At 35.9% G+C, this 26362-nt stretch overlaps 1 protein-coding gene across 8 annotated transcripts in view; it reads right to left on the reverse strand.

Annotated features, from left to right (window-relative positions):
- ITGB3BP (integrin subunit beta 3 binding protein) overlaps positions 1–26362 on the reverse strand; it is an 88595-nt gene that overhangs the window by 33748 nt on the left and 28485 nt on the right. For all 8 annotated transcript variants that reach the window (XR_010341203.1, XR_010341202.1, XR_001105722.2 and 5 more), the window contains 2 exons: positions 15066–15201; positions 3565–3634 (listed from right to left, as the gene is read on the reverse strand). Coding sequence is in view for 4 of the 8 variants with exons in the window: in XM_012442511.2 (XP_012297934.1) it covers positions 3565–3634; positions 15066–15201 (206 nt within the window). In the remaining 4 variants the exon portion in view is untranslated. The remainder of the gene's footprint in view (positions 1–3564; positions 3635–15065; positions 15202–26362) is intronic.

The following is a 26362-nucleotide window of genomic DNA, read 5'->3' on the forward strand; positions in this document are numbered from 1 at the left end:
GCTTTAGCCTAGGAGTGCAAGTTCAGCTTCGGAAATATAGCAAGATCACATCTCTACAAAAAAGTAAAAGAATTAGCCACGTGTATTAACATACCTGCATTTCTAGCTATTCAGGAGGCTGAGGTGGGAAGATCACTTGAGCCCAGGAGCTCAAGGCTATAGTGGGCTATGATTGTGCCACTGCACTCCAGCCTGGGTGACAGAGCATGATTCTGTTTCTCAAGAAAAGAAAAATCCAAGTCTTTAGGCAGTGGTTTTAAAAAATAAAAGAAATAGAAACAAATGGAATAAATAACCTATTTTTAGCTTTAGTAAAAGCTAAAAATGGCTTTATTAGCTAGAACTGAGTAATTTTATGAATGAAAAAAAAAAAAATCAGAAATGCTCCCTGGCGGGGTGCCGTGGCTCATGCCTGTAATCCCAGCACTTTAGGAGGCCAAGGTGGGTGGATCACCTGAGGTGAGGTGTTCAAGACCAATCTGGCCAACATGGCGGAACCCCGTCTCTACTAAAAATACAAAAATTAGACGGGCATGGTAGTAGGCACCTGTAATCCTATCTACTCGCCTGTAATCCCAGTTGAGATCAGGAGGCTGAGGCAGGAGAATAGCTTGAACCCAGGAGGCAGAAGTTGCAGTGAGCTGAGATTGTGTCATTGCACTCCAGCCTGGACGACTGAGCCAAGACTCTGTCTGAAAAAAAAAACAAACAAACAAAAAAAAAAAACAAAGAAATGCATCCTTTTCCTTTTTTTTTTTTTAAAGAGACAGGGTCTCACTACATCACCCAGGCTGGAGTGTAGTGGCTATTTACAGGAAGGACCATAGTGCCCTATAGCCTTGAAGTCCTGGCCTCAAGCAATCTTCCTTCCTCAGTCTCCTGATAGAAATACTTTTTTTTTTTTTGAGACATGGTCTTGCTCTGTTGACCAGGCTGGAGTGCAGTAGCAGAGTTATCAGTTCACTGCAACCTCCCTGTCCCAAGTTCAAGTGATTCTCCTGCCTCAGCTTCCTGAGTAGCTAGGACCACAGGTGCCTGCCACCACACCCAGCTAATTTTTGTGTTTTTAGTAGAGACAGGGAGAACTCCTGGCCTAAAGTGATCTGTCCACCTTGGCTTCCCAAAGTGCTGGGATTACAAGTGTGAGCCACCACACCAGGCCCATTATTTTTATATGTTGTAAAATGTTGCAGCTCATACTTAAATTCACTAATTATAACACCAACTCATGGAGTGATATACTTAAATAATAGAGATCTTTAGAAACAAATATGGAGAGAAATTAATAAATTAAATAAACGAAGGCAAATTCCTATGTGACTCATAACAATGGTTTTTGCTCTTCCCTTGCTCCTTGAAGCCCACTGCCATGGGAGCTATTGTTTTAAAAATCTGAGCTCCAAATAAATTCATTGGTTTACAAGAAGAAAGAAGGAGAGACACTATTAAGTTTAAGTGGAGCTGATTCAGGCTGAAAAGCAACAGGCTTGCTTAACTGGTATCACTTTTGTCCAAAAACATTTCTTCCTTTACTGCCTATTTATACTTTATATAACTGCATCAGAAATTAATTTGGTTTAGCAGGCAACTGCTTTCAAATACAAGATTATCTGTGATTTATAAATTTTTACTTGATACGTGCTTTCACTGTATATCCTTTTGTACCATTTGAATTTTTTACTATGTACATATATTTCCTACATTAAAAAACATTAAATAAGTTAAACAAAAAAAGAATGATTTCCTGTTAATATCTAGTTGAGATCAGTTCACTGAGGAAACAAAAGCTTTGATTAGGAGTAGGAAGAAATAATTTACAATAAAAATATTTGTGGGGCAGAAAAGACTGAAACATGCAAATATTTGGAGCTGGAGGAGCAGCATGAACAGCTACTTAAAACAAATAAAGGATAGATGTAGGAGATGCCAAACAATGAGCCTTCTTTGAAAAACTCTTCTCTTTGTCCGTAAGGTATTTTAAATGGCACTCAGTTTCCATTTTAATCTGGACTACTACCAACACTACCGTTCAGCTATGTTATGAAATAAATAGATCTGTACCCTGACTTGGGGCTATAACCACAGATTATAACACTATTTGCATGGAAAATGTATTCTGAGTTCCATGTAAATTATTCCAAAAACATTTGTAAACATAACCCATTTCTAAATTGAGGAAGGTACACTAACTTACAACATAAGATCATAAACTCCCAGGCGGCATGCAGTGGCTAACACCTGTAATCCCAGCACTTTGGGAGGCCTGGGTGAGTGGATAGATTGAGCCCAGGAGTTTAATACTAGTGTGGGTAACATAGCAAAACCTTGTCTCTGCAAAAACTACAAAAATTAGTAGGGCATGGTAGCATGCATCTGTAGTCTCAGCCACACAGGTGGCTGAGGCGGGAGGATCACTTGAGCCCAGGAGGTTGAGGCTGCACTGAATGGTGATCACACCATTGTGCTCCAGCCTGGGCAACAGAGTGAGACCCTGTCTTGGGGTTGGGGGAAGAAAAAAAAAGATCATAAGCTCCCAATGGGGAGAAACTTCATTTTCCTTATCTTTACTCTTTAGTGTCAATGATAGGGTGTGGTACATAGAAGAAGATACACTGAAATGGTAAATGAGACAAACATATGCACTACTTTGAAAATTTAACCCCCGTTCTGCTTAGTTCAATTCTTCCAGGAAGAAGATACAAATAGAGTTGTCCCTCAACATCTGTGGAGAATTGGTTCCAGGACTCCTGCAGATACCAAAATCCATGGAGGTTCAAGTCCCCTATATAAAATGGTATAGTATTTGCATAAAACCTATGCATATCCTCCCATATAGTTTAATCATCTCTAGATTACTTATAATACCTAACACAATGTAAATGCTATATAAATAGTTGTTATACTGTATTGGTTTAGGAAAGTGACAAGAAAAAAAGTTTGTGTATGTTCAGTACAGATGCAACCATTCATTTTTTTCTCGAGATATTTTCAATCTGTGATTGGTTGAATCCACAGATGTGGAACACAAAGATATGGAGAGCCATCTGTATTCTTCCCAGGCTTTGCCTATGTAGACAGCAGCTTTCTGCAGATAATGTCTAAATTCAAAGGCACCACCAGCAGGACAATATGAAAATGATTGGTTGCTGGCATGTAGGCCTCCCAGGTTCCTCCAGATCTCTTACTCTGCTGATTTCACTGTTTCTAGTTCCATCTTGAACAAGCTATTTATTAGACATTTTGTTCCTAAACCATGTATTATTTCTCCATCTGTGTAAATATGAAATAAGTGGCTTCCTCAATTTTACCCTGAGCTGGTCTATTATGCATAGACTGGGAGAACTGGGCTCAATGAGTATTAAAATTAAGGCATCATATATAACCATTATAGAATATCACAAATCACATCACAACTAAGGTATTTTACTTCTTTAAGAAATAATATTTCAGGTTACATAAAAACTATTAATTTCTACAAATAAATGCTTTTAAATGGTCACATTAACAAATATGAACATCTTCCTGTAAGACACATGTATATAATTTCAAAAATAACAAACTTACTCATCATTGTCTTTTGTTGTAGATTCTTTGTTTTCAGTTAAACTGGGGTGATTCAATTTTTTTCTCTTTTCTATATAAGTGTAATAAAGAAAAGGATATAAAGTTAAAGGAGAAATCATTAAATTTTAAATAGAATTTAGATTGTCAAATTTACTTTAAATAGAAAGTAAAAAGGCGGACAAATGGAAGAGAGGTAGGAAAAGAAAACGTTTCCTATTTTGTTTTTTTCATTTCCTATTTTCTTATTCACAATACCATATAAAAATAATCTTTAATAAAAAATTTCCATTGAAGGTTGGTATATTAAAGAGAAATCCAATATGATTCTATAATTAGATTAAAATGCACTAGTAAACTTTATTAGATAAAGGATACTTTCATCAAATATTTTAATCAAAGATATCATATTAAGGCTTCCAGTTTGCATTATTTCACGTCTTTTTTTTTTTTGCTCAAGTTAACAACGAAGGATTGGTGAACTGATAATCAGAAAATAGTTAAGTTCCTTGTAATATCATTGTAAAATAAACTTGACTTTAGAGGTAAAAATACCTTTAATTTTATTTTAAATTGACACTATATATTTATAGTGTATAACATGTTCTGAAATATGTATATATATTGTGAAATCGCTAAACCAAACTAGTTAACATATCTATTTCCTTACGTGCTTATTTTTTTGTGGTATGAACACTGAAAGTCTACTCTCTTAGCGATCTTCAAGTATATGTTATTAATTATAGTCAATTATACAATAATTGAACTTGTTCCTTCTGTCTAGCTGAAATTTTTTATCATTTGGCCAACATGTTCCCAATCACTCTGCCCTCCCCACCAGTAGACCATGGTAAGCACCATTCTATTTTCTATTCTATGATTTTGACTTTTTTAGATTTCACTTAAAAGTGAGATCATGTAGTATTTGTCTTTCTGTGCCTGGCTTATTTCCCATAACATAGTATCTTCCAGATTCACTCACGTCCCAAATGGCAGGATTTCCCTCCTTCTAAAGGTTAAGAGCATTCCATTGTGTATATATACCATATTTTTTTTATCCATTCGTCTGTTCATGGGCACATAGGTTGATTTAGTATCTTAGCTATTGTAAAGAATGCTGCAATGAACATGGGAGGGCAGATATCTCTTTGACATACTGATTTTATATCCTTTGAATATATACCCAGTAGTGGGATTGCTGGGTCAAATGGTAGTTTTATTATAATCTTTTGAGGAGCTGAATCTTTAAATGCACATTTATTTAGCAAATCCTTGGAAAGATCTAAGTATACATTCATTATTTAAGATAACAATAAGCTATAAATGGTTACATTCCATTTAAAATGCTATGTAGTTATTCAAGGTCATGGCTCATTTAAACTTTTACAAGTTGACAGAGGCATACATGAAGACATAGGATATAATTAAGTCATAATCTTTCATATGCCCAGTGGGTTGAAATGTAAGTTTGATTTTACAGCTTTAGTAGAACATAATGTTTGTAGTTATCAATGGTCAAGCAGATCATTGTTTTTGAGCTATTTACTTGTTTGTTCTAGAGTACTTTATACTACCATATACACTACGTACTTTAAACACATTTGATATATAATAAGCAAGTATTTGAGGACACATATTAGTACAGTTAAGATTTTCAGTGTCTTGTATATACTGGCTTTTGATGTTTATTGAATGAATAAACAAGCAAATGAATGAATAACCCAAACTGCTTACCACTAATGAAAAACAGTCAACAGAAACTCAATTTCATTGAGTCCACTGGTTCAGAAATTAACAGTAATTTCTCTCATTGTTACTGTGGACCTATGCCTTCCTCCCTCAAAAAAATAAAATCCTCTCATAATTAAATTGTTACTTCAAAATGTTCTCTAGTGGCAAAAGGAGAAAAACTTACAATGCAGGAATTTTGTTAAAGCACTAGTTATTTCTCCTGTTTATGAACTATGCATTATTTGACAAGTCTGTATCTTTAAGTTCCAAACATAATAAATTAATATGGTTAAAAGTTCAGTAAAGAATGTAAGGGGAAAAGGATAACAATATTTTGATTTTAGAGAACTTTGGAGTAATAAATTAAAATTTGTCTGAAAAATATTAAGCTGAAAATGAATGTTTGGTGAAAAACCACAAATGAAAACCCAAGTTATACCTTAAATCTTTACTTAAAAAAATCTTTGCCTAAAGGTCAATACAAATTTCCTTAATTTTGCACTATGCTGTTTGCATTCCGTAAAGCTCCAAAATTAAGTATTAAAATTACTTTGCTCCTTTAACTTGTAATTCATTTTCACATTTCAGCGCTAATAGCAAAAAATGTTGGGTAAGAAATAGTAAAGAATGTTTTATTTCAATTTTCACTAGGTATTCAATGCCTTTCTAAATATTTTTATTATAAGAGAACTAGTCAAATATCTCACCCTGTAAAAATGTGGATCAAAAGTATTAATCTCAGTCTTCTCATGGAAGGACTTACGATTTTAAATAATTTTCAGCTCTTAAATATGAAGTTTTAGTATTTTTAAGAGTAATACTTAGATCAAGCTGTTATCAGACTGTTGAGTAATACAACATTATTGAGTAGTAAATGAGTTTTCCAGTTATTTAATAATTACTTTCCTTTATTTCATTACATTCTATTAAAAAAAGCTAGCACAATGAACATACACAAAAGGACTATGGAGTCTATATGGTATTTCTCTTGTGAGGTTATACGTAAAAGTGAACAAACAGTTGTGTGTTTGACTCTTTTCAAGTGCAGTTTCACAAAACATTGGTGATAAATGCACCATCACTGAATATGAACTACCTTCAGAATTGTATTTGAGCTTTTTGGTAAGGCTCCAAGGACCTCTTTCCCTAACAAATGAAGATAGCTTTCAACAAATTGTTAACACTTGGAAGCACAATCAATAGTGATGACAATGGCTAACACTTACATGGTATTAATTTGGGCCAGGCACTGCTTTAAATATGTTACATATGATATCTAATTAATTTGCACAATCTGACATAGTCACTCTTGTTTCCATTTTACAGATGAGGAAATACAAGTACAGAATGGTTACATAACTTATCCCAGCCCATAAAGTTAGTGAATGAGGACTGAAACCCAGACATTTAGCTGAAGACTGTGCTCTTAACCATGATGCAATGCTTATTAAGAGATTAATGTAAAGTCCAAACAGGTTTAGGCTGGTATCATGCTGCTTCTATGTACCCATACTTTATAGGTGATAAATATTATAGGCAATCATTTTGGTCTCAAACCAAAAGTTGAGTTGAGGAAAACCTTGATCCACAGAGGTTCAAGTGATTTGTCTAAGGTGGTCACATATAAGTTAGTAACTTCTTTCTAAAAGGGTTACTTCCATGTAGATCAAGTTGAGGCCTGTTGACAAAGAGGTGAATGAGATACTGATATGGTCTTGCTATTCTTTTAATAAACCAAGTTAATTTTAATCAACTAGAGTGGAAGGTAAATAACCTCTTTAGAGGATCAACTCCCAAAAAATAACAATGTTAATGATTTTTTTTTTTTTTTAAGATAGAGTCTCACTTTGCCAGCCCAGCCTGGAGTGCAGTGGCGTGATCTCTGTTCACTGCAACCTCCGCCTCCTGGGTTCAAGCGATTCTGCTGCCTCAGCCTCCCAAGTAGCTGGAACTACAGGTATGCATCAGCACACCTGGCTAATTTTTGTATTTTTAGTAGAGACTGAGTTTCACCATGTTGGTCAGGCTGATCTCAAACTCCTGACCTCAGGTGATCCACCAGCCTCAGCCTCCCAAAGTGTTGCGATTATAGGCATGAGCCACTGCACATGGCCGAATAGTTCTTTTTACTCAAAATGAAAATACCTTTATTAAGTTCCATGGATAGAAATGTAATAATATTCTTAAAACATTACTTACATTATTGAATAGAAGGATATTGCTGAGAAAACTGAAATCACTTTTTACCTACTAAAACAGTAATATGTGGGAAGCAGTAACAAAAATATAAGTTTTTACATCTTTCTTTCAGGTTACTTTGTGTTGATTGGGTACTTGACAGTCTGATAACTGATCTAAGTGTTATTCTTGGAAATATTAAAACTTGTCATATTAAATAGCTGAAAAGTATCTAAAGCACAAGTCCTTCCATGAAAAGACTGAGATTAGTATTACTGATCTACATTTTACAGGGTGAGATGTTTGACTACTTCTTTTACAATAAAAATGTTTAGCATTTGACCCACACCTCAGATTGCTCATAACAGATTTAAGAAGATAGTTTATTAGCTCTTTTGGAATACACATTGTTTGTTCTTTCTGCTACTTGAAAAAAAAAAACCAGCCTTGCCAGAGGGCTAACATTTCATTAGACTTTTCAAAGAACCAGCTTTTGATCTGTTGCTTTTCTTTTTTTAATTATACTTTAAGTTCTTGGGTACATGTGCAGAATGTGCAGGTTTGTTACATAGGTATACATGTGCCATGGTGGTAGTTTGCTGCATCCATTGCCCCGTCATCTACATCAGGTAATTCTCCTAATGCTATCCCTCCCCAATACCCCTACCCCCTGCCATCCCTCCTCTAGCCCCCCAGGCCCCGGGGTGTGATATTCCCCTCCCTGAGTCCGTGTGTTCTCACTGTTCAACACCCACTTATGAGTGAGAACATGTGGTGTTTGGTTTTCTGTTCTTGTGTCAGTTTGCTGAGAATGATGCTTTTCTTTATTATTGGCCTGTTTTCAGCATATAATTTCTCTTCATATCATTATTTCCTTTCTACTTTGGAGGGTTCATTCTGTTGTTCCTTTTTAATCATTCTGAGTTGAATGCTTGGCTCAATAGTTTTCAATCATTCTTCCTTTTTAAATACAGTCATGAGCAGTATAAAAACATTTTGGTCAATGACAAACCACATATATGACAGTGGTCCCATAAGATTATAACACCGTATTTCTACTGTACCTTTTCTATTCAGATATGTTTAAATGCACAAATATTATGTTTTGATTGCCTATGGTATTCAGCACAATACGCTGTATAGGTTTGCAGCCTAGGAACAACGGGCTATACCATACAACGTAAGTATGTAGTAGGCTATGCCATCTAGGTTTGTGTAAGTATGATCTATGATGTTCATACAATGAGGAAATCACCGAACAATGCCTTTCTCAGAAGGTATCCCCATTGCTAAGTGACACAAGACTGTATATGCATTTGTAAGTACAATTGGCCCTGTGTATTAGTGGGTTCCACATCTGTGGATTCAACCAACCATGGATCAAAAATGTTTTCTTTAAAAAAGAATGGTTGCATCTGTTCTGAACATATACAACTTTTCCTTGTCATAATTCCCTAAACAATACAGTGTAACAACTATTCCCATAGCTCTTATATTGTATTAGGTATATAAGCAATCCTGAGATAATTTAAAGTATATAGGAGGGTGTACTGGTTATATGCAAATACTATACTGTTTTCCACAAGGGACTTGAGAGTCCGTAGATCTTGGAAACTGAGTGGGGTCCAGGAACCAATCCCCCACATATGAAGGGATGACTGTATCAAGCTTCCACCAAGAACTGCTTTAGTATAATGTAGGTATAAATTTTTCCTCTAGGTGCTGACATGTTTTCATCATCATTCAATTCTAAATATTTTATACTTTCCATTATAATTATTCTAATCAATGAATTATTTAGAAGTTTCTTGGTTTCCAAACATACATGTTAAAATTTTTGGAGGGCTGCCTTTTCATTATTGATTCTTAATTGTATGAAATTTTAGTCAGAGAGTGTGAGCTATATGACTGTAATTTTTAGTTCAGTGAGACTTCCTCTGTATCTCCAAACTGGTTACATTTTGGTGAAGGTTCTTTGTGTGCTTTATATGTTGGGTATTATATATTTTTGACCACAGTTCATTAGATAAGCTTGCTAATTGTATACAACTTGTCTATATCTTTCCTAATTTTTTAGCTGCTTTATCAGTTTCTAAAAGAGGTAGTTTAAAATCTACTATGATTGTGGATTTATCAGTTTCTCCCTTGTTATCCTGTCATATTTCATCATGTTTTGTTTGAGTTTTTGTTTTAGATGCACACATGGCTCAGAATCCTTTTATTTTTGTAGAGGTGAATCTTTCTCTATCTCTTATGTAAAAAGCCTCATTATCTTAATAAAGCCTTTTAAGCATAAAGTCTGTTTCGGCCTATCTATTTTTTTTAACAACTACTAGCTTTTTAAAAAAGCTAGTATTTTATTTTTCTATTTCTTCAGATTTAATTGTCTCATGTCTTTTCTTAAAGTCTAATTAATAATGCAATTAATAAAATTGGCTACAATATGTACTGAACATACCCTATTAGTGTATGTCAAGTACTGTTCTAAGTGCTTTCTGTGTATTAATTTATTTAATCCTCACAATTCTGAGGTAGGAATTACTATCTTCCCCATTTTTCAGGCAAGAAAACAAAAAATACAATGAAGAAGTCAATTGATAGATATCTCATCATCTGCCTGAAAACATGAGGACCTTAAAACATTGTTAACTCTTACCTGTTGCCTCCTTATCTTCCATGCTAGTGTGGCCTATTATTTGTTTTTCACCTCTCTCCAATTGTTTGACTTTTGCTTTATAGTCAGCAAAACTTGTAATTAGATTAACATGTTTGCTAATATACTTTTTCATTATTGCTTTTTGCAATTCTACTCCTTTATCTGAGGTTCACATTACCTCTAAGAGAAGTAACTTCTTTTGTAGTTATTTTACTGAGAATCTATGAGTGGCAAACTCTGAGACTTTGTCTGAAAATAGCTTTATTTCATCCTCATTTTCTGAATAAAAACTCAATTGTGATTCTTAATTGAAACTATTATTGCATTTTCTGCTGGAGTCTCCTGATACAGATAAGAGGTCTATCAGTCTGTTATACTCTTGTACATAGTATCTTTTCTCTGGATGCCTTTAAAATTTTGTCTTTGATGTTCTGCAGTCTTACCATAATTTAACTAGATGTGGATCTCTTTTACTTTATCCTGCCCAGACTTAACATGCTACTTTACTATACAAACTCCTATCTTTCCTTAATTACGAAAAACTGATAGTCCTTATAGCTTAGAATACTGTCTAAGCCCCATTCTCTTATTTCCTCCTTGTAGAACTCCAATTTGGCAGATGTTGGAGAATCTCATTCTGCCCATCATTTCTCTTTACTGTTTTATCACATTCTCCTTTTATCTCTCTGTGCTGTTACACTGTTATAGTCTGAGTGATTTTTACAGATCTACTGTCCAGTTAACAAGTACTCTCTTTGACTATGCAAATTTGTTGTTTATTCTCCTACTTTCATTATTAAATAACAAGTCTGAAGTGTTCGTGGGAATAAAGGGGAAAAATTTACTTTCTTCTTTTCTAAAATGGATACAACTGACCCATCAGTAACTTGGGGGTTAGGAGTGCCAATCCCCCATGTAGTCAAAAATCCAAAAACTTAACTACCAATAGCCTACTGTTGACCAGATGTCACAAAGTTGATTAATACGTATTTTGTATGTTATATGTATTATATTTTGTATTCTTATAATAAAGTAAGCTAGAGAAAAAAGTCATTAAGAAAATCAGAAGGAAGATAAAATGTTCATAGTATTGTACAGTATTTATCAATACTGTAAGTTTTTCATCTTTTTACAAGATGAACTGTCTGAAATGGTGAGGAACTACAGCTGCAGACCTTAATCTACAGTACATATCAAGCAATTCAACTTTTTCTTGTAATGTCATGAGTTTTCTCTGCTTCTTGGGAGCACTTTCAGCATCACTAGTGGCACTTTATATGGGTTTCATGGTGTTATTAAAGGTTTCCAGCATAGTCCTAAACATGATGAAGAACATATGAGAATCATGAGAGATCACTTTTTACTGCAAATATCACATGGTATTTTAAGTAGACACTTTCAACACTTGAGCTCACTACAACAGCAACAGGAGGTAGCTATGAAATTATTACAGTAGTACAGTATACACTAGAGTTAATTGTATGCAGTTATGATTTTTTTTCAGCTCCATCAATTCATTTATGTTCCTCTCTAAGCTGTTTGCAGTTATGATTTAATACTGCATCTTTATATTCGTTTACATTTCTCTCAACTGCAAATGGCACTGTGTAGGATCTAAGTGTTTGTATGCATTAGTTTTAATACATTTTATTCTTTTATAATAAATTTGTATATATTTTATGGTAGTAAATGATAGACTAGTAGCTACATATATTTTATGCATTCATGGCATACCTTTTTAAAATATATTTATAGTCTAAAAAGTTTGTTTTCAGGGTTTAATAAATTGTCACAAAACTCCAAAAAATTTTCCAATGTGTTTATTGGAATAAAAAATCTTCATATAAGCGGATCTGTGTAGTTCAAACCCATATTGTTCAAGGGCCAACTGTAATAAGAGAAACTTGCTGTAGGTTGGAGGAGGGCAGCTATATAATAATGTACATACAAATTAAAAAATATATAAATGATATATAACATACACACATACATATAGATTTATGTGTCACTTAACCATGGGCATACATTCTGAGAAATACATCATAAGGTGATCTCATTGTTGTGCAAACGTCATAGGTGTATTTATGCACACCTCCATGGTATAACCTACCATACACCTAGGATATAGCCTATTGTTAGCAGTTTACAAACCTGTGCAGCATGTTACTATACTGACCACTGTAGGCAACTGTAACACAATGGTAAGTATTTGATTATCTAAACACATCTAAACATAAAAAAGTACAATAAAATACAGTATTATAATCTTACAGGACCATCATCATATGTGGTCAGTTGTTGAACAGAACATCATTGTGCAGTGCACGACTATATCATGTACTATACATAATTGGCCATGCTACTTTTATATGAGTGGCAGTGAACTGGGTTTGTTTACACCAACATCACCACGAAATGTGAATAATGTGTTGTGCTACAATGTTATGACAGCTACCAGGTCACTAATCAATAGGAATTTTTCAGCTCCCTTATAATCTTGGGGGACTCTTAATGTATATGTAGTCTGTCACTGCTTGAAACGTTATTATGTGCTGCATGAATGTATCTGTTAAATATATAAACTGAAGAGTTGAAATCCATTTTTGACCAATGTAGAGTCTAAGTAGAAGGAAGACATAGAACCACATTTTTCATCCTTTTATAACTACAAAAAGATTTAAGGCTGGGCGCAGTGGTGCACACCTGTAATCCCAGCACTTTGGGAGGCCAAGGCGGGCGGATTACAAGGTCAAGAGATCAAGACCATCCTGGCCAACATGGTGAAACTCTATCTCTACTAAAAACACAAAAATTAGCTGAGCATGGTGGTGTGCGCCTGTAATCCCAGCGACTTGGGAGGCTGAAGCAGGAGAATTGCTTGAACCTGGGAGGCAGAGGTTGCAGTGAGCCCAGATCGTGCCACTGCACTCCAGCCTGGGTGATAGAGCAAGACTCTGTTTCAAAAAAAAATAAAGATTTAAATCTAATATTAAGTCTTCTGTTCACATAGTACATGATTCGAATGTACATAGAAAGTACATATAAATTTACTGGAGGAAGAGTATTCTAGGTGGGAAGAACTGCAACACCCTGTGGCAAGACGGGGCTCAGCATGACTGACAAATAGCAAGAAGGTAAGAGTGCCTAAAGTAGTATAAAAAAGGAGTAGAAAATGAGGTAGTTGAGGTGGTCAGGTGTTAGATGGATATATGGCCTTACATGTCATAAAGGTTCTGGATCTTACCATGGTGTGATGGGAAGTGAGTAGCACCTAAAATGTCCTTAAAAATGTTATTTAAATTTTATATTATGTTTTGTATAATATTTTTAAAGTAGGAATTGTTAAGAGATTATGATCTCATTTGGAACTTAAATGACTTCAGAAGTCATATTTCTCATTTATTTGAAACTCAAGTTACTTCAAAAAAATCAAGCTTTTTCATTTTTAAAACATGTACAAGATGACATATTAGAATAAGCAATGTAATGATTACAAATGACATAATCTGATACAGAATTCGGGACAAAATTCTGTTTTGAGACCTCTGTATGTGAATATATATATTACAGTGCACATGAAACATATATGTACAGTCTAATGAAAACTAGAGTGAATCAGTGTAACCACTATGTAGGTCAAAAAATAGAACATTGCCAGCACCTCTAAAACCGTTGCTATTTGACTTTTAAAAAAAGAGCTTACTTAGGACTATAATCTGTGATAATTATCTACTTAAATGTCAACTGAAATCATGTGACCAATCTTTTTATGGGCAAAAGGAATGTTCCCTTAAGTCCATATTTAATTTCAATATGGAAATTGAGTACATATCAACTTAAAACCGATTCACATTTCAGTATAGGGATGTACAATCTCTAAGGCATTTATTTTTAATTAAAAAGATATATCACATATATAAAAAATAGAAATATAAAACTTAATGTATACATTTTCATACATTTTAGGGAAAGAACATAATAGTAACAGCTTTAGAATTAAAAAGCATTTGATTAAAGTAAAATCAAACACATTCAAAACTTTAAGATCTCATTATGTGTTTCATTATAATAAATTAGGTAAAATGAGACTTCTTTGTTTCTGGGTAGCTTCTAGTATATGCTTAGCACTCATTAAATGTTAAATAATAAAATGTGAATTAGGCTAACCACAGTGTATCTAAAGCATACATTATTAAATTTGAACCTATTTAAAATTTTATATTATAAAACTACATGTCACTGATTTAGAACCTTTCTCAAATAAATAAATAAGCCCAAAAAATCAAGATTTGTGTTTTTAAATCAATATTTTAGCAATAAACTACCAGAGGACAACAAATATGTTGGTCAAAATTAAAATTAAACTAATAATATTTTAAAATAAGGAAGTTCATATTAAAATTAGATTTTTCTCTATGGAAAAATTCTACAAACATTTTGTAAATGCATTTGAAATAGTCAAGAAAAAGAAGGAAATGAAATACAATAAATAAAGGTAAGCTATATAAAGATATACTAAATGGTGGGTAAAACTCAATGGACAACCTGGATAAAAATAACATTTAGAAGTATCACTCTTAAGTTGTAGTGCAGCAGCACCTGAATTATGCTCCCTTTAATTTATGCACATGATGGATAGCCTGTTAAGGGGCATATCTGTAACCATTATAATTGATAGTAGCTGAAGGCAAGTCAGGCCATAATTTCTATTTAATGGATGGGATAGTAAGGGAACAAAGCCTGCAGTTGCATTTTAAAATCAGTGCTGAGAGTTTACATTTATGTCCAAAGTAATACCTATATTCTAGAAAGGTATTAAACTATTTGAGAGGAGAGAAAAATCAGCTGTAGCAAGATCCATATATGATTAAATCAAAATTTTGATTTAACCAGTAACTAAAAAAACTTTACAATAAGAAGAAAAGAATGTTCAACTAACCATTTGATAGTCCATTTCTGTATTCTTGTTCTTTAGAGCTGGTGGGAGAAGCAAATAGACTCATTTGACAAGTTCCAGTTGTTGGAGAGTAAGTTATAATACTTTTCTTCCTTGTGATTTTTGAAGGATCAAATGACTAGAAATAAATAATAATTTAGGGCAGAAATAGTTATGTTTAGTCATAGATCTTTGAAATTACATGCCATTAAAAAAATCAGCAAAATTCAAACTTGTTTCCTTGTTCTTTCTTTTCAGATTACAAATATACTTAATAATCACTCTCAAAGTAAACATTATTCTTTCAAATTAGGTAGGCGTTTCAGGTCTCTACAACAACTAAAACATCTCAATTTGATATTTATGAAATTTTAGCGTTAAAGAGTTACTATCTCTTGAGATGATATTTCCAAACAGGTTAGAGATGGCCAATTCTTCCAACCACAGCCTGACTTTTGCTTTTAGCTGAATTTGAAGTATAATTATGGGTCCGGGGCAGGAAAAGTCTCAGAGGTGCCTATTACTAAGCCTCACACAGAAACCTTAAGAAGGATCACTGCTGACCCACAGCTTCACAAAGTGGTCCTGATGTAGTATCTTGCTTCAATAACCAAAATAATGTATAAACAATTGAGTCTGGCATTTAAGGCCTTTGAGGATTTGGCCTATCTTACACAATTCCTCTTAGCAGCTTCCTCCTTTGTGTTTCCAAAGGTGATGGGCATACCTCTTATTACAGGTAACATATTTTAATGTTTTAATTTTTCTGTCTGTCCCATTAAAATTTGCTCCCGAAAATAAATATTTTTTTCACTTTTATATCCTAGAGAACTAAAAAATGTGTGAGGAATGAATGACTTACAAGGAACAGTCCAGTAAACTTGGCCATCTCACTCTACTCAGAATATACTAATTTGTTTATTGGTTCATTCATCCAATTATTCACTGCTACCAACAGCTCCAGTCACTAGGCTACGTGCATTTGGGCCTCATATCATTCTGTAATCTCTGCTTGTAATGTCCTCTTCTTATGTTCCCCAAGACCTAGTCTTTCTTCAGTTTAGGTCCTCATTCACAATCCCCTTATCATACTACTAATTGTTCTGTCTCCTGAATTTCCTTAAAACTTGCTTTCCATAAGGCTTACTCATCACCCACCAGCATTGCTAACAAATGTGTACAAAGAAATAAAACAAATTGTTCTGGCCTTAAAAAGTGTCTACCAAAAGTTAGAATAACAACAAAGAGGTTTTAAATTGTATGTATGCTACAAAATTCAGAGAAGAGGGAAAATTCAGTTGGCTGCAGTAATCTGTCACAGAAAGAGGCATGGGAGAAATGTGAAATCAGAGGTGAAACAGACAGCGTAAGATGGATCTAGGGGATACAGGAAAGGCCTGAAGGCTCATACATTGCCAACATACTGGATATAGCTTGGCAGTAGATTTGAAAAAGTTACTTAACTCTGCATGGTCAACAATCCTTTATTTTTAAGAGACTCATGGAAGAAATAGTGGCTGTCTCATCTTTTTTAATAATCCTAATATTAGTTTCAAAATCAATAGTATTCAAAAAAAATGTTTTTACAGTTAAGATTTTAAATATTAGGAAACAATATTTAATTATATTGAGAAACAAAAGGCATTTTTAATTTTCTGTATCCATAGTGCCCACAAATGCAATGAATATCTTTTACAAAAAATCAAACTATAGGTTGGGTGCGGTGGCTCATGCCTGTAATCCCAGCACTTTGGGAGGCAGAGGAGGGTAGATCACGGTCAGGAGATTGAGATCATCCTGGCTAACATGGTGAAACCCCATGTCTATTAAAAATACAAAAAAAAAAATTAGCCAGGTGTGATGGCACACACATGTAGTCCCAGCTACTCGGGAGGCTAAGGCAGGAGCATTGCTTGAACCCAGGAGGCAGAGGTTGCAGTGAGCCGAGATCGCACCACTGCACTCCAGCCTGGGTGACAGAGGAAGACTCTTTCTCAAAAAAAAAAAAAAAAAAATCAAACTATAATATCAAGTTATAACTCTAAAGCAATCTTTTTTTTTTTATGGTGAAAGGGTTTTAAGTCTCTTTATCAGGTGGTTACTATTACCTCTCCATCTTGAGTTTTCACCTGTTTATATGTATTCAGTCATAAAGTATGACATTTAGCCAACCCCTACTCTACTTTTCCAAGAATTTATTGCCCAGAACTATTACACTGTGTATGTACAAGAAATGAAAGTTGCTACCCAAATGTACATTTATGTCAATCTGTTTTCCTATTTTCACCAAAAAATTATTTTATCTAATTGCCAAATGTCTAAACATTTTAACTGTAGATCATATATTTCTCTTCAGAAACAATTTTCCAGCTTTCAGAAAATAACTGTGTGTGTGTGTGTGTGTGTGTGTGTGTGTGTGTGTATTTTTGCCTTACTTTAAAAATACTGAGGCTTCTTTTTATTTTTGGTCATTTGTATTGGTTAAAAAAAAAAAGTCTACCTACAACTACTATATGCAGAAGGAAAACTGAAAATCTACCCTTTCGCTGCTATACCACTAAATAGTCTTCAGTAAATACGCACTTTTGTTTATCTGCCCTACTGGTACACACAAAGGCATAACCTTACTTCCCTAAGCTTTCTTTCCCTCAAGCTTGTACCAAGTTCCTCTAACTTTTAATCTCTGAAGAGGTTTAAAAGTAATCCTTGAATCCATTTGAAAATTTCTATTCTTCCATCTCCCAAACTTTGAAGGTCTTGGCCTACTCATTAGTCTCCCATAGAGGAAGAATTAAGAACAGTGGGATTTGAGAGAAGATCGAGCTACTAACTAAGAAGACAGCACTCCTTCCACTCAGCAAGGACAAGTGCTACCCATGAGCCCTTTAGGAAAACAGGAAGAAAAAGTAAGAGGACTAAATTTGGCTAGAAAAAAGCAAGAGCCCAGGATGTAAACAAAATATAAAAAATAAATAAATAAATAAATAAAAGATGTCAGCTGGGGGGCGGGGGTGGTTCATGCCTGTTATCCTAGTACTTTGGGAAACCAAGGCGGGAGGATTGCTTGAGCTCAGGAGTTCGAGACCAGCCTGGACAACACGACAAAACCCTGTCTGTACAAAAAGTACCAAAAAATTAGCTGAGCATAGTGGCACATGCCTGTGGTCCCAGCTACTCTGGAGGCTGAGGTGGGAAGATCGCTTAAAATCATGAAGTTGAAGCTGCAGTGAGCTGTGATCACACAACCACCACCACTACCACCACCCCCAACACACACATGAAAACAGATGTCACAACCACTTCTGTAATAATTTACAACTGCTTGGCTGGGCACAGCAGCTCATGCCTGTCTGAGGCCAAGATGGGTGGATTGCTTGAGGCTGAGTTCGAGACCAGCCTTGCAACATGGGAAAACCCTGTCTCTATTAAAAATACAAAAATTAGTTAGGTGTGGTGGTGCCTGTATTCCCAGCTACTTAGGAGGCTGAGGCAAGAGAATTACTTGAACTCAGGAGGGAGAGGTTGCAGTGAGCCAAGATCACATCACCGCACTCTAGTCTGGGAGACACAGGGAGACTCTGTCTCAAAAAAATACTGCTTGTAATATTTCCTGACTCATTAGGGTTATTTAATACCATTTCTAAACAAAGGAAATGCCACATTCTAAGATGCTGCAATCAGCCCCGCCCAAATGCTACTGTACTTTTTATAAGGAGGTCTAACCTTGTACATTAGCAAAACTAAAATTTGGGCATCAATTTTTCTGCCTGAAAAAAAAAATCAATGTTCTCTCAATAATTTAAAATAGATGTGATATTTTCCTTCAGTATGTTTCACAAATTGTAGCTTGCTTTGTCACCTGGTTTAAAGCATACACTACCAAAAAGGTGCCTGCATTTTATGTTTTTTTTTTTTAACCTATTATATACAGTCTAGAAAGTACTAATTAAAAATTCTTGCAGGATAAAATATGGGATTTAAAGGATACTTTATCATTATTTTGAACTGCTAGCCTATGCTAAAATATTTAAAATACAGATTGTATAGTGTCTAGCCAACCAGAAATAAAAGGGCAGCTAGAAGGAGATAATTCTTTATAAACTTATACTGGTTATTTAGGCTATGGGAATGGAAGATATAATTAATATGATTAATTATATTAGATATAATTAATATGCATTACTAGTACTAATTATGAAACTTACATTTGAAAACTCTACCATTAGCTGCCTCAGAGACTTTTCACAATTAGGGCCTAAGGTTCCTTTAGGAGAGTACTAGATACCAATCACTTTCTTGTTCTTCTTCTTCTTTCTTTCTCTCTTCTTTCTTCTTCTTCTTTCTTCTTCTTTTTTTTTTTTTTTTTTTTTTTTTAAGACAGAGTCTCTCTGGGTTCCCTGGGCTGGAGTGTAGTGGCACAGTCTTGGCTCACTGCAAGCTCTCTCTCCCAGGTTCAGGCGATTCAACCACCATACCTGGCTAATTTGTATATTTTTAGTAGAGACAGGGTTTCACCATGTTCGCCAGGCTGGTCTCCAACTCCTGTACTCAAGTGATCTGCCAGTCTTGGCCTCCCAAAGTACAGGGATTAGAGGCATGAGCCACCGCGCCCAGCCCCAACTACCTTCTTATCAGCTACCACAATTACCAGACTTAATGGTTCTAAAAATGTTGGGGTTTTGTTTTTATGGTAGCTATGGAGAACAGAAACATTTTGAACTTATCTCAGTGATCTTACAGAGATAGCAGGGAAAGAATACGACTAATAATGTTAGAGCTATGGCATTGAATTACGCATTTGCTAAAACTCATCGAATTGTACAATCAAGATCTTTGAATTTAATGATATGTAATTTCACCTTGATCAAAAAATATTCACAAGAAAAATAAAATATCAGCTAAAAACATTGATATACTGATTTTTCTATTTATACTAATTATTTTTTCACAATTTAAAGATACTAAGATTAATTTTAATAATAAAGGTATCATTACTATCATTCTCTTACACTGTAATTTTTTTTTCTAAGAGACAAAGTCTTCCTCTGTTGCCTAGACTGAAGTGCAGTGGCACTATCACAGCTCATTGCAGCCTTGAACTCCTGGGCTCAAGAGATCCTCCCACTTAACCCTCCTGAGTAGCTGACTAGAGATATGTACCACCATGCCAGCTTATTTAACAAAGAAAATTTTTTAGAGACATCACTATATTGCCCAGGCTAGTCTCAAATTGCTAGTCTCAAGCAATTCTCCCACCTGAGCCTCCCCAAAAGCTGGGATTACAGTCCGAAGCCACCATGCAGGCTTCCAGAGACTTTATGGTTTCGCTTTACTTTAGGCCTATGATCCTTCTTGGAATAAATTTTGTACATAAAGTGAGATATGAAGTGCATATTAATTTTGTATATGAAGTAAAATTAATTTTTTTCTATATGTTTACCATTTATTAAAGACTTTCTTTTCCCCCACTGAATTGACCCAGCATTTAAAAATATTTAACAAATTTAGTCAACTGCTAAAGATAATATGAACCAAAAACAGTATTAGAAATAAGATTTTCCAAAGAGAATGAAGAATCATGAAATCTTTAAACAATTATACTAACAGAAAGATAGCTGTGGTATATGGAAGGAACTGTAGACTTAAAGTTGGAAAGCCTGGGCTCATATAATGGTTTTGCTGTTCCCCAGCTATGCTATCATGGACACACCACTCATCTGAATTTCAGTTTCCTCACTTAACTAATATATTCCCTCACTCAACCAGCAAAGAGCAAAGAGAGTAGGATAGGGCAGGTAGGAGGCAACTGGCACTGCCATGTCTCTCAGGCCAGGAGCCACAGCAATCACTTTCTTCCTGCATAGAGGGAGGTGGGGATGTGGGTGAAGGCAAAGAAATTCCAACCATGCTATTCAAACAAAAAAAAAAAGTGAGGGTTTTTGTGGAAAATCTCCCTTGAACCAGGATGCTTTATCTTAGGCTCTACTCTAGGCAACTTGTTTTCCTTTTAAATAAGGATATATAATAATATTTTCCTATGCCAGAATGAAAAGATTCAGCATGAAACTAGATTGATGGACCCATCCAAGAATCCACAACATTCTGTGGGATGGAATCTCTCTTTAAGTAGATTAGGATAGGGCTTTTCCATGTGTCTTCTCATAGCCCATTCTTGAGACAGGGAGCCTGGAACTGTTCCAAGCAATGCATATGATGACAGGCAAAAGGGTTGGGGGTATGATGACAGGCAAAAGGAGCAGTTGAGGAAATAGTTGCAGATTTGCAACTCCTAAGCTTACTGCTACCCCATTCTGGGCCACTATAATTTTTTTTTTTTTTTTTGAGACAGAGTCTGGCTCTGTTACCCAGGATGGAGTGCAGTGGTGTGAGCACAGCTCACTGCAACCTCCGCCTCCTGGGCTCAAGTGACCCTCCCACCTCAGCCTCCTGAGTAACTGGGACTACAGGTGCATGCTACCATGCCTGGCTAATTTTTTGTACTTTTGATAGACAGTTTTGTGATATTGTCCAGGCTGTTCTCAAACTCCTGAGCTCAAGCAATCTGTTAGCCTCAGCCTCCCAAAGTGCTGGGATTACAGGTGTGAGCCACTGCACCTGGACCTATAATTTTATTTATTTGCTCCTTTGAATAACTGCACCTTGGTCCTCACTTTCTCCATGAGGTCAACTGTAGTAGATGTGTGCTAATGATGTATCTTGTGCATTTTAACTTTTTTTCTTAATAAAAATATTTTGGTTTTGCATTTTTGTATATTTTAATCTAAGGTCCTTATTTTTACACTTTGTTCTAAGGTACACAAGCAACCTCAGGGATAATTTGACAGCAGCTCCAGGTCGTCACAGCTGGAACACTTTTTGTTGTTAAATTATCACAATTACTTGGAGTATATAGCCTATTGGACTATCCCATTTTTGTCAATAAGGGCTGGCTTTTCTACTACCACGTCTTCTTAGACTCCTCCAGCTTAATGTTTCTTAGGACACTTAGTTTTAGTTGATTTGCCCCATGACTTGATCACATTTTACTGGAAGGTTGGACATGAATATGAATAGGAAGGTGGTGCAGAAAGGTTAGAGCCTAGGCCAGGTGAAAGGTCTAGAGAGGAAGCCAACGTTACATGAAGTTGTCTATACACTTAATAAAGGATTCCTATTCCAAGCCTCTAATTGTAGAGTACTAGACTTGCTTTCACACCAGATTCATCCTTCACTGAGATTAAACTAAATCTACCACACATATTGAGATGTGTGTGTGTAAAAGTATGAGCTGGTAAGCATAGGTTTTTAGAATGAAATGTCTATACCCATCTGTGTTGCCCAGGAATAAATGAAGCAAGGACAAAAATCCTTAATTTTTCCAGCCAGGTGTGGTGGCATGTGCCTGTAGTCTTAGCTACTTGGGAGGTTGAGTTGGGAGGATCACTTTAGTCCAGGAGTTCAAGGCTGCAGTGAAACATGATAATACCACTGCACACCAGTCTGGATGACACAGTGAGATCCTTACTCTAAAAAAATAAAATAAAATAAAAAATCCTTAACTTTTGAAAATTCTGGACCTAGAGACCCAGAACCATTACCAAGGGCTTTTTTTTTTTAAATAGTATCTGGAGTCATTGTCCTGCTTTGTTGCAGTAGTGACTGGAGAGTCATAGTAGCTAAAGAAAAAAGGAGTTTCATTTACCTGCTGTAAGAGCACTATAAACTTACATCACTTTGTTCAAACAGGGCATATACAATAGAATGAACGTACTGGGTGACATGTGGCTCATCCTGGATGGGAGACTAAGAAAGGGAAGATAAACGTATTCAAGTCACTCAGGAGCTTTTATATAGGTGCAAAAAATGTACATCAAAGTGGCCACAAAATTGATTAATAAGAGGTGGAGAAATGTAGCTCTATGTTTATTGATAGAAACCAAAGCTTTGTGCAAAAGTCTGAATTCATGAAGAGAGGGAAGGACAGAAGGTAGGCTGAGTGTGTACCTGTCTATTCTTTTCTTGATCCCTTCTCCACCTTGCTGAACTTCAGGAGACTGATCTCCCTTGGGCTCTGATGACTTTATCACTGGGGTGTGTTTATTTGATGGTCGATTTGCTGTACTGGGCACTTGTTTTCTGTTGTACTGTTGTTACACACACTGTTCCTTTCCCCCTTTTTCTTTTTTTCCAAGAAAATACAATGAATAAATATTTGTTGGTATGGGGAAAAAAACAAAAACAAAAGAAGAAGAAGACACATAATTATAAACATAAACATATCTAACAGGAGAGGCTCTAAAATATATAAAACAAAAACTGGCAGAATTGGAAAGGAGAGATAGAAAATTCAACTATAATAGTTGGAAACTTCAATTCCCTGCATTCAATAATGAATAGAAAACTAGATAGAAAATCACCAAGGAAACAGAAAATTTGAACAAAACTATACACCAACTAGACTTAACAGACATCTATAGAACCCTCCCCCAACAACAGCAGAATACACATTCCTCTAAAGCGCACATAAAATATTTGGCAGGATAGACAACATGTTGGGCCACCAAACGGGTCTCAACACATTTAAAAAAGATAAAAAACAATATAGTGTTCTCACAAAGAATGTTCTAGGCGGGGCGTGGTGGCTCAAGCCTGTAATCCCAGCACTTTGGGAGGCCGAGGCAGGCAGATCACGAGGTCAAGAGATCGAGACCATCCTGGCCAACATGGTGAAACCCCATCTCTACTAAAAATACAAAAATTAGCTGGGCGTGGTGGCATGCACCTGTAGTCCCAGCTACTCGGGAGGCTGAAGCAGGAGAATTGCTTGAACCCAGGAGGTGGAGGTTGCAGTGAGCCGAGATTGCGCCACTGTACTCCAGCCTGGCGCCTGGTGACAGAGTGAAACTCTGTCTCAAAAAAAAAAAAAAGAATGTTCTCTGGCTGCAAGGAATGATGATAAAAATTAGTAACAGAAGGAAACTTAGAAAATACACAAATATGTGTAAATAAAACTATATATTGCTAAATAACCAATGCGTCTAAAAATTCTTCTTAGACGCATTGGTTATTTAGCAATGTATTTAGGAATTTTTTCTAAAGTTAGAAAACACATTAGAGAACAAAACGAGGTTGGGCATGGTGGCTCATGCCTGTAATCTCAGCACTTTGGGAGGCTGAGGTGGGTGAATCACCTGAGGTCAGGAGTTTGAGACCAGCCTGACCGACATGGAGAAACTATGTCTCTACTAAAAATACAAAAGATTAGCTGGGCGTGGTGACGCGTGCCTGTAATCCCAGGTACTTGGGACGCTGAGGCAGGAGAACTGCTTGAATCTGGGAGGCAGAGGTTGCGGTGGACTGAGATCATGCCATTGTACTTCAGCCTGGGCAACAAGAGCAAAACTCCATCTCAGAAGAAAAAAAAAAAGAACAAACCATACAAAAACTTACAGGATACAGTGAAAGCAGTACTGAGGGAAATTTACAGCTGCAAATAGCTATGTTAAAAAAGAGAGCTCTCAAATCAATAACCTACGCTTCCACTGTAAGACATCAGAAAAAGAAAAGCAAACTAAACCCAAAGTAAGCAGAAGAGAAAAAAAAAGAAAATTAAAGAGAAAATAAACTAAATGGAGAATAAAAAACAATAGAGATCAGTCATTCCAAAAGTCAGTACTTTGAGAAGATCAAAAAAATTGGCAAATCTTTAGCTAGACTGATGAAGGAAGGAAAGAAAGTATGGAGGGCGGGTGGAAGGAAGGAAGGGATGGGGAGTCAAATCATAAAGTCAGGAATGTAAAAGGGATATTACTACTGGCCTTGTAGAAATAAAAGAAATCATAAAAGGATACTATGATCAATTGCATGCTAATAAATTAGATGACCTAGATGAAATGGGCAAATTTCCAGAAACACATAACATACCAGGATTGAATTATGAAGAAGTAGAAAATCTGAATAAATCAACAGCATGTAAAGACATAGAGTTAATATTCAAAATATACACAATAAAGAAAAGCCCAGGACCAGGTAGCTTCACTGGTGAATTCTACCTTTTTTTTTTTTTTTTTTTTTGAGATAGTTTCACTCTTGTTGCCCAGGCTGGAGTGCAATAGTGCAATCTTGGCTTAATGCAACCTCGGCCTCCAAGGTTCAAGCAATTCTCCTTCCTCAGCCTCCCGAGTAGCTGGGATTACAGGCATGAGCCACCACGTCCAGCTAATTTTGTATTTTTTAGTAGAGATGGGGTTTCTCCATGTTGGTCAGGCTGGTCTTGAACTCCCAATTTCAGGTGATCCACCTGCCTAAGTCTCCCTAAGTGCTGGGATTACAGGCATGAGCCACCGTGCCTGGCCATTCTAATGTTAAAAGAAGAAGTGACACTAATTCTTCTCAAATTCTCAAAATATAGGAGGAAACAACTCCTAATTCCTTGAGGCCAGTATTACCCTGATACCTGAACATTACAGACTCAAATTCCTTATAAATATATATGCAAAAATCCTGGCAAATTGAAACTAGCAGGATAAAAAACTATATGTCATGCCCAAGCAGAATTTATCCAAGGAAAGCAATGTTGGTTCAACATACAAACATCAATCAATGTAATACACCATATTAAGAGAACAAAATATAAAAGCACACATGATCATCTCAATTATGCAGGAAAAGTAACTGACAAAAATCTAACATCCTTTCATGATAAAAATACTCAACATAGGAGGAGATCTAAGATGGCCGAGTAGGAGCAGCTCTGGATTGCAGCTCCCAGTAAGAATGTGGAGGGTGAGTGGTTGCCGCATTTCCAGATGGATTTTTATTGCCCACAGACCAGGACATTCCTGGGCAGAGGAGCACCATGGGTCTCCAGTGCGGCTGTTTCGGCTGGTGCGGTGGATCTCCACACAAAAAACTCACACAGGTCCAGGAGCCATTTCAGCTGGCAACTGGAGAATCTGGGAGACATAGTCGCCCTTTCAACTGATAAAAAGTGGACTTAAATAGGGAGTCAGGCCAGGAGATTCCCAGGCAGAAAAGCGCCACCAGCGCAGCTGTTTCAGCCAGCGCAGCGGGTCTCCACACAAAATCTCACACAAACAAGGGTGCCTTTTCAACTGACGTCTGGAATGCCTGGGAGACAGAGTCGCACGTTCAACTGAAAAAAAGGGGACTAAAACAGGGAGCCAGGCCAGGAGATTCCCTGGTGAAAAAGTGTGAAGAGCTCCCAGTGCAGCTGTTTCAGCCGGCGTAGCAGGTCTCCACAAAAAAATCTCACACAAATCCCGATGCCTTTTCAACTG

Source organism: Aotus nancymaae, unplaced genomic scaffold (genome assembly GCF_030222135.1).
Source record: "Aotus nancymaae isolate 86718 unplaced genomic scaffold, 86718_ANA_hifiasm-v0.15.2.pri h1tg000007l, whole genome shotgun sequence".
NCBI classification, from domain to species: Eukaryota; Metazoa; Chordata; class Mammalia; order Primates; family Aotidae; genus Aotus; species Aotus nancymaae.